General features: G+C 38.8%; 1 protein-coding gene across 6 annotated transcripts in view; it reads right to left on the bottom strand.

Moving 5' to 3' along the window:
- The window catches only part of TP53BP1 (tumor protein p53 binding protein 1), a 70,649-nt gene extending 58,470 nt beyond the window's left edge, over positions 1–12,179 (bottom strand). For all 6 annotated transcript variants that reach the window (XM_036844211.1, XM_036844215.1, XM_036844216.1 and 3 more), the window contains exons 1-8: positions 12,056–12,179; positions 11,298–11,482; positions 10,924–11,017; positions 10,608–10,692; positions 3,106–3,236; positions 2,325–2,483; positions 1,844–1,973; positions 312–478 (exon numbers count right to left, since the gene is read on the bottom strand). In XM_036844211.1, the coding sequence (XP_036700106.1) occupies positions 312–478; positions 1,844–1,973; positions 2,325–2,483; positions 3,106–3,236; positions 10,608–10,692; positions 10,924–11,017; positions 11,298–11,482; positions 12,056–12,062 (958 nt within the window). In that variant the 5' untranslated portion in view covers positions 12,063–12,179. The remainder of the gene's footprint in view (positions 1–311; positions 479–1,843; positions 1,974–2,324; positions 2,484–3,105; positions 3,237–10,607; positions 10,693–10,923; positions 11,018–11,297; positions 11,483–12,055) is intronic.
- Between the last annotated feature and the right edge of the window lie 2,246 nt (positions 12,180–14,425).

The following is a 14,425-nucleotide window of genomic DNA, read 5'->3' as shown; positions in this document are numbered from 1 at the left end:
AGATTTGAAGACTTATGATAACAGAAATAGCTACTCTGCCCATAACATTAAATCTGCCATATTATTAGCTAGTATTCTTCAATATCTCCATTTCCAAAAGAGAAAGAAAATTATGCTAACACACGTTAAATAGCAATTATTTCCAAAAAGCCCTTCTCATTAATCAGCTAGAAACGTACTTTCCTTCCATACCACAAACAAGTCTGCACACCTATAAAGTGCCTTCTGACTTAAAACAGTAGCCTCAGAACAGAAATAAAAGTTTAGATCTTCAGAAAAGAAGAGCTACGGCAACTAATTACTCTTTGTACCTGTTTTATTGCTCTGGTCAAACAAGTCTTCCTGAGTTGACAAAACCTCAGGCTCTGGTGACTTCTGAATCTGCATCCCACCTTCCAGAAGTTCTTGAACAGATACTTGTTCTTTTGTTTCCACAGCAGCAAGAGAGCCTTTGGGACTAGCAGGCATGTCCTCTGACCTAGGAAATTCATATCGCCAGGAGAAAAAGTTACTATGTTCAAAGGCTTTCATCTTTGAACAAAGAAGCATTTCCTGTTTTGTGTGTTTTCCTTTTTTAATTTCAAAACTTCCAAAAACTATTTATTAAAAGTAAAATAAGCTACACTTTATAATGACGCAAAGCCCTCAGCCCATTTCAAAGAGTGTCTCAGTCTCTCACAAAGCAATACCTCTTTTCCACTCTGCTCACTGCAGTGTTGCACGCTGTCCAAGATTTCTGATAAGTGAGTTAGGGATTTCTGTTACATACGTTGTTATCTAGAGGTGCATGAAGGAGTGTGACCCAGACCACAACAATGCCAGAACGAACAATGACCTCCCACAGAAAGGGCTTGGATGTAAATCATCCTCTGCACCAGCCACACACATTATCTTCTGCTGACCTTTTTGATCTGATCTACTCAACCCAAGCCCCAAACCAAGACTCCTTCACACAAATACTATTTACACATGTAAGACACTCACTGCTGGCTCCTTTCCAGAGACTTAGGAGGTTCACCTACTCTACCATTCCCCAGAGTAAACAGGATAGCAAAACTACCTAGAGAGTAATTTCCTAAGGAAAAGCCGAAAAAGTCAGCCCCCATTAAGCTGAGTGTTTTGCATTAGAAAGACAACTTCTCTTGATATTCAACTTTGTTCAGTACCCCATTCCCCACTGTTTCTACTGCAGGAAGAAACAAAAGAATACTAAATGTTTACTCATTCCCTCCTCCAAAATGGAAGCATCCCACTTGTCCTCTGCCATATCTAAACTTGAGGTATTGACCAGAGACAATGCTGTTTTGGATACAACAATCACCATAGGCAGAACAAAGGTATACTGACCAATTCCCAAAAAGTTAAGAGCCTGAAAGACACGGGAAAAGAATACCTCCCTATTTATCTATGCCATAAGCTACCAGATGCAGGATACCTGAGGATCCAACGCAATCTGGATGCTCCTCAAGTATAAAAACAGTAGACTTTCAAATATAATATTCTTGTGACTCTTACAACACCAGAGAAGCTAGAAAGACATCCCACAGAGAGATAGTGCCTCTGCAGACAAAGAACAGAGAGGAGGAGTAGCAACCAAAGATTAAGGGGTCATCCTTACAGTTAGAGCAGCAATAAATTGGGTTTGTAATATGCCTAAAGATAAGGACACAACGAGAATTCATAAACAATAAATGTTTCTACTGGACCATAAATATGCCCAGGGCAAGGGGGAAAAAAAAAAATCAAGAATTTCTAAAAATGTTTCCACCTGGCCAAGTGAAATGAGTGTAACCCCATAGATAGCAGAAACCCAAAAATACTTCCTAGAAAGAACTTGGTTTACCTTGCAGGTGGTGAATTTTGCTCTTCTACCACAGGTACATCCTTACTGGGCTGTGCTGCCACAGGGATATCCTTGCTGGGCTGTGCTGCCATGGGGATACCTTCATTAGACTGTTCTTCATGCTTAATTGCTTAAAGTTTTAGAAGAAGATAGGAAGGAGATATTTAATTTTTCAAAGTACTAGAAGTAGTCCCAAATGCTTTTTAAAAGGCAAAGATTTTAAAGAAAGAAATACAAACTGAAAATATATACAGGCATCATTCCAGAAAGGAAAATAACCAATTACCCACTTATAAAAAACCTTAGTATGCAAGCCGTCAACTGACAAGTACTCGCCAGACAACTCTACAACCTTACTATACTAATTAGATTATATTAACTTAGATAGCTATAAGATATATCAAGGAAAAAACAACTAGCTCTAGCATGGGAGGAAAATACTTATAAACAAACTCTAAATGCCAGAAAACATGTTACGTACCAATATTAGCATCCACATCAGAGAGCCTAGTATAAGCAGAGTTGGTGGTTACTGACTGTAGAGGCCCTTTGTCTGCTTCACGTGGCACAGTTTGTTCCTCAACATCCTGGCTCTGGGAGAGTTCTAGAATCCCAAAGCCCAGCTGTGATGAGGCAGGATCTAGGAAGAAAACCACAAGAAATCAGATATCATCCCACAACATTATGCACTATGCAAGGTGCTGCCCTTTAGCAAAAGACGGTCATATTAAGTCCTTCACATCAAAGCCCTGTCCCCCAAATTTTTTTCAAAATAAAATTAAGAATAAAAGCACTAAAAGCAAAGGGGGAAAACGCATAATGAAGCAAAAAACTGTGTACTATAAAACCTTACAAGCACCTAATAAAGGTAGACTATTTCTACTTTCTAAAGAAATACATAAGCCCCTCCACACACACACACACACACACACACACACACACACACACACACATGCAGAGAGCACTGTACTTCAGACTGTAATTCACCCCACAAGGCATGCATCCCAAAAATATTTGAAAAATAAATGAATACAAAAGAAGTAGGAGTCAGTATGCAGAAAGGGGGCTAAAAAATGAGCTAAAAATTCCTGAACACCAAAATTATGTGGATTATCTTAGACTACCAGCAAATTTCCTAATGACTATTCTCAATTTAATGATCAGAAATCTATAACCTGATAAAAGGGAGAAATTTAGACATCTGCATGCTCATGTTAAAGGGGCTAGACCAATCTACTATCCTGAAAAAGGCATAAAGCTACCTTCAGCACCAAGGGAGTGTGTGGTATCGTCTGAAATATCTCCTTCCTTTTCCTCTTTCTCCTTCTCTTCCACCTCTTCTTCCTTCTCTTCACCCACAGGAGGAGCAGATTCCACTGACATTCCCAAAACACTATACAGCAAAAAGACACAATCATGTGTTCGCAGATAGGCCGGGATATTTTGCTCAAAGAACTCTTTAAATTTTATTGTGACTCTCCACACACCAACCACGTTTTAAGCAAATTTGAAAAAGTAAAAAACCTCACCCTATTATTGCTTCTTTCTACAAAAAGCACCTAAAAGGTTAACAACTCAAAACACTGTAGTACAGAATTAAGTAATACAAATAAGAGACAGAAGGAAGAAACAAACATACTTGATTTTTATCTTTCTCTGAAAAAATCTGAGCAGGGATAGAAAAATCTTGCACTCAAGAGAATTACTGACAAGTGACAAGAGAAGATGTGCATTAGATGTGCAGAGAAGGGGGTCAAAAATACATCTATTTAATAGAACACAGTTCACAAAAGAATTTTAGCAAAAATTCTTAGAATACATAACATAGAACCACAGTGGCTGAAAAAAATTCAGGTAAGAGGTCTGTGTATTAAGAAGAAGACATCACAGGTCAAAAAATGATAAACAAAAGTAAAAGACACATAACAATTAGGAAAAAATATCTGCAATAATATAACAAAAGAATAGTCTCCATAATATACAAGGAACTCGTAAGAAGAAGCTCAAGATATGAATGAACGGACAAACAACAGAAAAGACGACTCACAAAAAAAAGAAATACAAGTATCTTTAAACATGTAAGAAATCAGAGAAACCATTTGTTGCCAATCAAATTAGAAAAAAAAAACTGTAAATACTGTACTACTATTCAGTGCTGCCCAAACCTGAGGTGAGATTAGCATTATCACATACTGTTTATGAGAGCATAAACTAATAGAACCTTTCTGCAGAACAACTGGGAAATATGTATCAAGAGCTCTAAAAAATGTTCATACCTAGTAATTTCAACTGTAAAAAATAATTTGAAATATGAAAAGATTCTTATACAAACTTACTTTCGAAGTTCACTGTGACTAACAAACAACCTGCTGTAAGCCCAACAGTAGGTAAATGATTAACTAATTTCATAATCCATAAAATGGAATTTATGCAGCCGTTAAAAATGTTCAAAACAGGGGCTTCCCTGGTGGCGCAGTGGTTGAGAATCTGCCTGCCAATGCAGGGGACATGGGTTCGAGCCCTGGTCTGGGAAGATCCCACATGCCACGGAGCAACTAGGCCCGTGAGCCACAACTACTGAGCCTGCGTGTCTGGAGCCTGTGCTCCGCAACAAGAGAGGCCGCAATAGTGAAAGGCCCGCGCACCGCGATGAAGAGTGGCCCCCGCTCGCCACAACTAGAGAAAGCCCTCGCACAGAAACGAAGACCCAACACACTCAAAAATAAATAAATAAATAAATTCATAAATTTTAAAAAAAATGTTCAAAACAACCAAGTGCAACATGTAAACCATAAATCTGGATTGGATACTGGATAAAATATATATATATATATATATATATATATATATATATATATATATATAAAATAAAGCCATCTTTGAGACAACTTGGAAAATCTGAATATGCACTTATTACTAGGTTTTACAGAATCAATATTTTCTTAGGTGTGATAAGGGTATTATGATAATATAGGATAATATTTTTCTTAGGGGATGAATGCTAAAGTATTTGAGGGGAACTATGATTTCTGCAACTTTGCTTCAAAACAGTATATTTTATACACACACACAGAAAAAAATGCATAGTATATTTTGAAAAAATGCATAGTATCTTTTCATCTCTACTGTGGGTTTAAACTTTTAAAATAAAAAACTTGGGGCAAATGTTATTTAGAGTTTTAATTGCCAGGGGAAATTAATTGCTCATGTTGTTAAGCAAAAAGGTCAAGAAACACAGGAACTTTTACTTCCCATGTGTCAACTATGTATATCAAGTGCACAACAACAACAAAAAAAAACAACAGGGAAAATAAGCCAAAATGTTTACAGCAATTAGCCTCTGGGTGGCAGAATTACAGATGACATTTTTTGCCTCCTTGTAACTTTCTACCCATTTAACATTTCATATAAAGACCATTAAGCATAAGTTTAATAAGCATAAAAGAGAAGAAAACATAAATTTGCAAAGTTGGGGACCATGATCCAAGGAAGAGAAAAAGTACTGAATAAAGACTTTCACAAAAATTAAATAGAACGTTACCTACACAACTGGGAGGACCAGATGCCTGACCTCAGGAAACATAGGGGAAGAAAGTCAAGAGCGTGTATGACAAAAAGTAGAAGAGCAATGAAAGACAGCACAAACCACACACCTTGGATCTTCCTCAGTCTCTTTTGGTGGTTTTCTTCAAGTTCCTAATGCTCGTAGGCACAGTGAGTCCTTGGACCTCTTCTTCACCTTCACTCACCCCCTTAGTGATCTTATCCAGACTCACGGCTTTGAATATCATCCATATGCTTATGACTCTGCAATTTTAAATCTCCAGCTTAGACCTTCCCCCTGAGCTCCAGACATTCACACTGTCAACTGCCTCCAACTGGCAATTGAAAAGGCAGCTCAACTTTAACAGGTCTATAATTGACCTTCCCCTGCAGTCTTCTCATCTCAATTAACAGCAACTCCATTCTTCTAGCTCCCAAACGAAAAACATGGAATCACTGTTACCTCCTTCATCTCTCGCATACTTCACATCCAATCTATCTTTGAATCATATTTTCAAAAACCCAGAATCTCACCACTCTTCATCCACTTCTACTCTGGTCTAGCCACTGTCACATTTTGCCTAAATTATTTCAGTAGTCTCCTAGTAGGTCTTCCTGACTCTGCCCTTGCTCTCCCTTCAGACTATTCCTTTCTAAATTTAATCTGAAGAGCTTTCTTTTTATTTTAATTTTAATTTTTCCCAGCTTTATCGAGGTATAATGGACAAATAAAAATTGTATACTCTTCAATCTATTCCTGATCCAGCGGCCAGAGTGATCCTGTTTAAATCTAAGTCAGATCATGTCATTCCTCTGCTCAAAACCGTTCAGTACTTTCCTAAGAGTAACAGCCAAATTCCTCACAATGATCCATAAGGCTTTATATATTCTGGTTCCCTCTTTACTTCCCTGACCTCTTCTCCCACTCCTCTCAAGCACTCCACGCCAGCCACACTAACCTCCTTGTCATTTCTCAATTATTCCAGGCACATGCTTCTCTCAGGGCCTTTGCATTTGCTGTTCTCTATGCATGGATTACATTTATCCCAAATAATAGCAGAGATCACTTACTTAAGATTTTTAGTCAAATGTCACATCACTAAAGCATCCCCTAGGTCATCCTACCTAAACTTGCAATTCCTTTGATGCTTCCCATCCCCTTCTCTGCTTTATTTTTCTCCTCAGCCCTATCAGAGTCTAAGATACTATATATTTTTACTTATCTATCAAGTATTGCTATATCCCATACCAGAACGTAAGCTCCATTAAGGTCTAGGGTTTCTTATCTCTTCTGATCACTTTGTATCCCCAAAACTCAACAGTGCTTGGCATATAGGAAATAATAAATATTTAATTAGAATGATTAGGTGAATCAGAAGAGGCTTGAAACTAATCTGATTATAGACAAAAAATAGTACTGATATTAAACTTTTCTCCACTATCCAAAACTGATGGAAAAAGAAAACAAAGGTTTAAATACATTATTTAGAAATACAGACGTAGCCAATAAAAGAAATAAAACAATTATCATCAAAAATTAGGAGAATGCTGTTGTGAGTTAAAACCTCATCTTTCATTACGGAACTCAAGTGTCTTAATCTGATAAAACAAGAAATGGTAATACAACAGTGTGACTTAGTTTTACAACAGTATTAAGAGCTAGGAAGACAACCTCCCAAAGAAATAAAAGCACAAACACTTAAAAAGCGTTACCTCTGTGAAAGGGGACCAATGGTGGGAATGGACTCTTTGCTTTTCATAATAAGTTCTTTTTAAAATAAATTATGTATTTATATTACTCTTAAAAATATTTAACAGATCTCATCAAAATTAAAAACATGCTCTATGGAAAAAACCTCTTAAGAGGATGAAAAGACAAGCTACAGAGTAGGAGAAAATATTTGCAAACCACATATGCTACAAAGGACTAATATAGAGAATATATAAAGAAGTCTCAAAACACAATAAAAAAAAATCCAGTTAGAAAATAGGCAAAAGACATGAACAGACATTTCCTTGAAGATGTACAGATGGCAGAGAAGCAAATGAAAAGATGTTCAACATCATTAGCCATTAGGGAAATGCAAATTAAAACCTCAATGAGATATTATCACACACTTATCAGAATGGCTAAAATAAAAAATAGTGACAACACCAAATGCTGGTGAGAATGGAGAGAAACTGGATGTCTCATACACTGCTAGTGGGACTGTAAAATGATACAGCCACTATAGAAAACAGTTCAGCCGTTTCTTAAAAAAACTGAACAGGCAACTACCATATGACCCAGCAATTGCCCACCTGGCCATTTATCCTAGAGATATGAAGACTTACAAAAACCTGTATGCAAATGTTCATAGCAGCTTTATTTACATTAGCCAAAAACTAGAATCAACCCAGATTTCCTTCAATAGGCAAATGGTTAAACAAATCGTGGTACATCCATACCATGGAACACCACTCAGCAATAAGAAGGAACAAACCACTGATACATGCAACAACTCATATGGATCTCCTGGGGCTTATGCTAATTGAAAAAAGCCAATCCTCAAAGATTATATACTGTATGATCCTATTTATATAACATTTTGAATGACAAAACTTTACCAATAGAGGATGGTCTTTTTTTTTTTTGGTCCCACTGCACGGCTTCCTGGATCTTAGTTCCCCACTCAGGGATCCAACCCACACCCTCAGCAGTGAAAGCACAGAGTCCTACCCACTGGACCACCAGGGAATTCCCTAGAGGATGGTCTTAATTAGTGGTTGCCAGAGGTTCACATGCAGGAGAGGGAGGTGGGTGTGGTTATAAAAGGACAACACTGGAGCTCCTGTTCAGCATTTTGACCTCAGTGGTGGATAAACCTACACAGGTGATTAAGCTGTATAAAAATTAATACACACACATGAGTACAAGTAAAACTAGGGAAATGTGAATAAGTTCACTGGACTTTATCAATGTTGATATTCTGGTTGTGAAAGTATACTATAGTTTTGCAAAGTGGTACCATTGGGGGAAACTGCGAAAAGTGTACAAAGAATCTCTCTGTACTATTTTTTACAAATGCATGTGAATCTACAATCATCTCAATTTTCTTAAATGTTTAACGGGGAAATAAAAATATCCTCAGCATCATATTTTAGGACACTTCATGTTTAGGACCACAGGCTTACATCACAATAGGACATTAGATAAGAGAGGAAGATCTTTTGGAATTTTATGATATATAAAAGTTCACAAGCAGCCTTTTTCAAAATATTTGCATTAATGAATAAAGACAACATAAAGAGATCAGTACACATGTGTTTTGAAGAGCTTTCATTCTTTTGGAATCAACCCCACATTCTCTACAGTTTCGTGGCCTTTACACATGCTGCTCCCTGTGTCTGGAAAGCTCCTCCTTCCACACTTCTGTGCCACACACTTCATGCCACACTTCTCCCCAGCCCTTCAACTATGCCTAACAAATTTGTATTTATAGTTTAGATCATCCTTCTCAAAGAGGTTTTCCCTTATCCCCCATGTTAGGTTATATATTCTATTTTTTCCCTCTTTACAATGATCACAGTTCTAACTGAATAGCTATTTATGTAATTATTTAACATCTGTTTCCCCTATTAAATTGTAAGCTCCATGATGGCAAACATGCTTTAAAACACCTACCACAGTACCTGCACATTTACTGAATGTAAGCATTCAAGTATTTTTTTTAAGGAAAGAGAACACCTTGATGCAAAAAGGGAAAAGAAGTAGCATGAGACTTCTCAAACAGTACCATTCATTTATAACAAGGGGTACACACGCATTCTGTCCCCACTGGTTCAAACTCAGATGCCGAGGCACAAAAACACAGATAAGCCTGGCACATGTTCCTAAAGAGGTATCACAAAAACTTAAATGCCTACAAAAAGCAAAGAAAGGTAACATAAATGAGTTAAGTGGCTGGGTTTAAGAACAAAAGCACAAGCCCTAGGATAAATGAAAAAAGAATACCTGGCCTCAGTGTCCAAGTACAACAGTGAGTTACAGGCACTATGACAGACCATAGCACTCACGCCCTACCTAAGCAGAAGCTGGCTGCTCACAGCTCCAGCCAACTGCTGCCAATAATACAACAGTTGCATTACTTCCGGCCTAGTAATCCCAGAAGCTGGAAATCTAAGTTCTATGTGAAATTTCCCTATTTTTAAATTCTATCAACAAATTCAAATATATTTTACAACTATGTGTGGGCCAACTAGAACCCACCTGCGGGCCAAAATAAGTCCACCAATTTGGGGATTGCTCTAAAGCATCCAACTGATGATTTGAGAGAAAAAATTTAAGTGCAAACACAGAGTATTAAACATACACACACATACACACACAAAAAAGCACTTATTTTTGAGATAAAACCCTAGTCTTTCACCTCAAACTAACATCCTCCTCTCTGACTACCTCCCTTTTCTATTCCACCACCCCAAGACTCCTACGTTCTCCTTTGATCTTAGGAGAATTTGGGTGTTGAATAGTAAAAAAGAAAGAGAGGCACTTGAGTCAGAAGGACTCAAAGCCCAGCTCTGTCACTTACTAGCAATGCATTCTAGAGCAAGGTTTTTAACTTCTTTGCCTATCACTTCCCCCCCTAAGTAAGGGAAGTAATGTAACGTGTTCATCGTACAACTGCTTTAAGGATGAAATTAAATGGCAGTATATATCAAACGTCCCATCTAGTGCCTAACATAGAGGATAAACTCAATAAATGGACAATGTAAAGATATACAGGAGACAAAGTAAAAACTGAATACTGTTTAGGGTATGAATTAAACATTCTGGGTCTAAAACTGGTGAGGTTCTTTGGTTGGTAGGTAGAAACCATGCTTAACTGTTTTGATAATATACCTAAATATTTTTGACTATTTTTTCTAGTAATAAGTCATATCCAAGCTAAGAATAAGGAATGCTTGTTTCACATGTGCAAGGTAGATCACAATCTAAATAATGTAGGTGCAAAAAAATGTTACCACCTTCACAAAAGAGATTCCAGCCATCAGTACCAACAGAATGCTAGTTAATTAAAAAAAAAAAAAAAAGAATGCTAGTTAATACAATTCTGAAATCCCACTCCCTAATTCACAAAAATAAGATTAATCCTTTTATCCTTGGGATGAGACAACAAGTACAGATAAAAAAACTGATCCACTAATACATTTAAATAAATTCCTTCAAACACTAGTATACCTGCTTGTCCTATTTGGCTGAGGTAACTGTTCAATGACCTGACTGATGGAACCACATGTGTCCAAATGAGAAGAATCCATAGACTCTGAAAAAAATAAGTGGATATTAGCAGAAAAGGCATTTACCACCAAACTGTAATACAAATTCAAGAATGCAGACAATACCAATCTAATCAGCTACATTAGAAAACCAACCTTCTGAGTACCTACTATGCACCAGATACTGTGCCAGACTTCCTTACATACATTCACCACAACCACATAATGTTTATATCCACCCGGCTCCAACAAGAGCACCCTTGCAAAAGGGACCTCACCTGCAGCTTTGTTTTCTTTCAGATGTTCATTGAAGCCACTATTACTGTCTCCTTGTTCTTCTCCAGCTGTTTGTTCACTATTGGACACAACATCCTAGAAAATATACATATATAATATACATCCCAGAAAATGTACATACAAAATATACATACATAATGTATACATACATATGTACATAATATGAAATACACATTTCATAATATACTATATATGAAGTAATCCAAAATGATACATATTTTTGTGAAAATGATTTTATTTTCCAGCCAACTTTATCCAAAAGATAGTGATCTCCTAAGGACTTACTTTGCAGCTTGGTCTAGATTAGGGGAAAAAAAAAATCTACTCAATCATTTCCAAGCAACCTATCACTCACCAACACAGGGTTCTCTTTGTGCGTCTGTAGATTAGGAAGGTGTCGAGATAGCATACTGAAGCGAGAACCAGAATCATCGTCTAGAACCTGGCTTTCAGGCTGAGAATCTTCAATGATCAGGCAAGGAGTGTCTTGCTGAGAGAAATCTGACTCCAACTGACTTCCAGTAGGGTCCATCTGCTCCCCTGGAATGGAATAACAAAAGATCAGTTCTGTGTAACCTACTAGCCTTCCTCATGCAGTCTGAGCTTAAATAATGAGGCGGAAGTACAAGACCTGGAAAAGGGGACCAGTGTAGGACTCTTCCAATTAGAACAGTATAATCGCTGCAATCACTTTCCTATCATACCTTCCAAGGCCCGATTTCCTCGTTATTTACAATCAGCCTGCCTATCCTTCTCTCCCCCTTCCATCACCTTCCCGTAGACACCCTTTCCCCTCCTTCCTAACCTCTTCTCTCCCCGCCCCTTTTTCCATCCCCCACAACTCTCCCTACGTCCTTCTGGCGCCTCTACGACCCCCCAAAATGCTTCTTTGTAATCTCTGCTCGTCTTAACCCCCACAGGCCTTCACGCTTCCTCACGACCACCCAGCCTTCCTAGCTAGGGCTACCCCACCCCCTCCTCAGGGCCCTCCAACCCTTTCCCTGTCACCGCCGCCATGCTTGCCACCCCGCCCCCTCCGGTCTGCCACCCCCTTCAGACCCGAAACCCAAGCCTTCAGAGCCTACTACTCCCCCACTTTTCTCCAAACTGTACCAGGCATCCCGGTGGGAGGTCCCTCGCGCTCCAGCTAAAGATCTCCGCACGCTCCCCAGGTCCCTCCAGCTCGATCCCCAGGTCGACACCGTAGCCACCGCCGCCACGGGCCGCGAACTCCCCCTTTCCCGTCGCGTCACGCGGTATCAGCTCGCCCATTCGCTGCTGCTGCCCGCCACTCAAGAAAGCCTGTGGATGATTGGTGGCTGGGCGGAGTGCCCCGCCCCACGTAAGAAAAAGGAACACGGCGGCGTGTTTCCATGGCAGCCTGGAGGTTGCAGGCCGTCCCTCTAATACAGCCGGAGAATGACAGTATCCTTGAACCGAAGGGACCTTGAGAGGGCGTAAAATATATTCCCCTGCCTCCAGGACGGTTGTTTGTACCACTAGTCAGACATAAGAGAAAAGACCAATTTTCTATCGTTCATGCACCATAAGGCCCCTTCTCTCACCCTCTTCCGTGGAAAAGGAGAGGGTTTCCCGGCTTTCTAATAAAAGGGCAAAGAATATCCAGGATGGCTAGAATTTCAAATCTGGTGAAACTGAAGAGAGAGAGGACTCTTTGGGGTTTACCGGGTCAATCAGGATCCCTTTTGTAGGCCTCTACCCGAATTCAAGGGCTTCACGTTACGTCTCTGCCAGTTCTTTAAAAAAAAAAATTTTTTTTTTCCATTTACATTGTCTGAGGGCCCCGGTAAGCCATATTTTTCCCCATTGCCCTTTCCAGTCTGAAACGTCGTAGTTCAAGCTTCACATTTGCTTATCGTTGACCTATCTTTTGTGGAACTGCAGCCTACAGAGACCATAGACCCAGACATGTTTTGCACCTCCTGTTGAGACAATTGAGCACAGTAACTGTCAAGACTCGGTGGTGAAGAGAACAGCTGCCGCCCCTTTAACTAGATGACCTCAAAGGTCCCTCGAAGCCTTGAGAGTCTATTATCCTAATTATGGTGCCGGGGTCTTATAGAGGGTGTGGCAGCTGTGATTTGTATTAATGAAGGAGGCCCCATGAGGAATATGGTTTTGTTTTTCGTTTTTTTTGCGGAGGCTGTTGGTTTTTGTTTTTAAGTGGTGGTTGGATCTGGGATGGAATTCTAGCCAGAGCAGCTGTCAATAGGGAAAGCACCTAGCACACTGCCAGGCATATACATAGTAGGCATTCAATAGGAAGTAGTTTTCTCTCTCTACCCCAGGCTCAGAATGACTTAAGCACAGCCCAACCATGATTCTCCAATTCTGTAAATACCCAATTCAAAACCTGATATAGGCTAAGCTGAAGTGGAGCTTCCTACCAACGAATGTTCTCCCTATCAAAGCATGTCATCTCAGTATATGTTACTTATGGGAACAAAAGGACAAACTCTTTGAAATGAAACTTTCCTGAAAAATCTAGAATCTATTGTTGCTATAACTAGAATATAATTAGGGTCCCCAGAATGTTTTATGAGTGGAGCAATAAATGTAATGGAGCACACAGAGACACATCCCACTTCTTAATCTTGAAATCATTTACAATTGACTCCTCTCTTCCCCTCCCCCCAATGCTGCAGAAGACCAGTGACCAAATAAATTTAATCCTAAAAAACCAGGTAAGGTCAATATTGACTACAGTAGGTAGACAAAGTGAATTCATCTGCTCAATGTGAGAGGACACCAACAATCAGGTCCTGATGTGACAAATCTTGACCTTGATTACCATAAAAATTCCCCAAAGTCACTATATTTTTGCTCTTCTCTGTCCTGCTACTGCATTTCCCATCACCAAGCAAGACATAAATAAGCAGGCTTTCTTGCTCATTTGACAAACAACTGTATGTTTGTCAAAACTTATAAAACTATATACTAAAAAGGGTAAATTAAACCTCAATAAGCATGACTAAAAATAAATAAACAAATGAGCCTGAGCCATTCCCATTACTAAATAAAACAAGAGCTTTAAAAAAAACAAAACAAAACTGTGAAGAAAAACTGTGAATTCCTTGTTAAGCAGGATGATAATGAAATTAATCATTAAATTACCCAAAAAGATCAGAAAATGCAGGCAGGATGGTTACCCACTGAGGCTGTGACTGATTAGAGTTAGGTGAGCCAAAGTCCTTTATTGATTCTTAGACTGCAAAGGACCATCAGCATATCTGCCTATCTACAGGTGCATCTTTACTTAGGCCACCTCCGAGAAATCTAATCTACCTCTAAAGCCCTCCAGACGAGAAAATTCCATCAGAAAATTCCATCAGGCACTATGTTAACTCACTATGAAGTTTAACAGACCTCATTGCCAGAAAATTTTCTTCTAATTATCTAACCTAAATTCTTTGTTTTAAATATCTTATTCGTTATCTCACTTTTAAAATTTGTATTACATTA

Source organism: Balaenoptera musculus, chromosome 2 (assembly GCF_009873245.2).
Source record: "Balaenoptera musculus isolate JJ_BM4_2016_0621 chromosome 2, mBalMus1.pri.v3, whole genome shotgun sequence".
Taxonomy (NCBI): domain Eukaryota; kingdom Metazoa; phylum Chordata; class Mammalia; order Artiodactyla; family Balaenopteridae; genus Balaenoptera; species Balaenoptera musculus.
The sequence above is the reverse complement of the archived record's forward strand: the minus strand, read 5'-3'. Positions and strand labels throughout refer to the sequence as shown.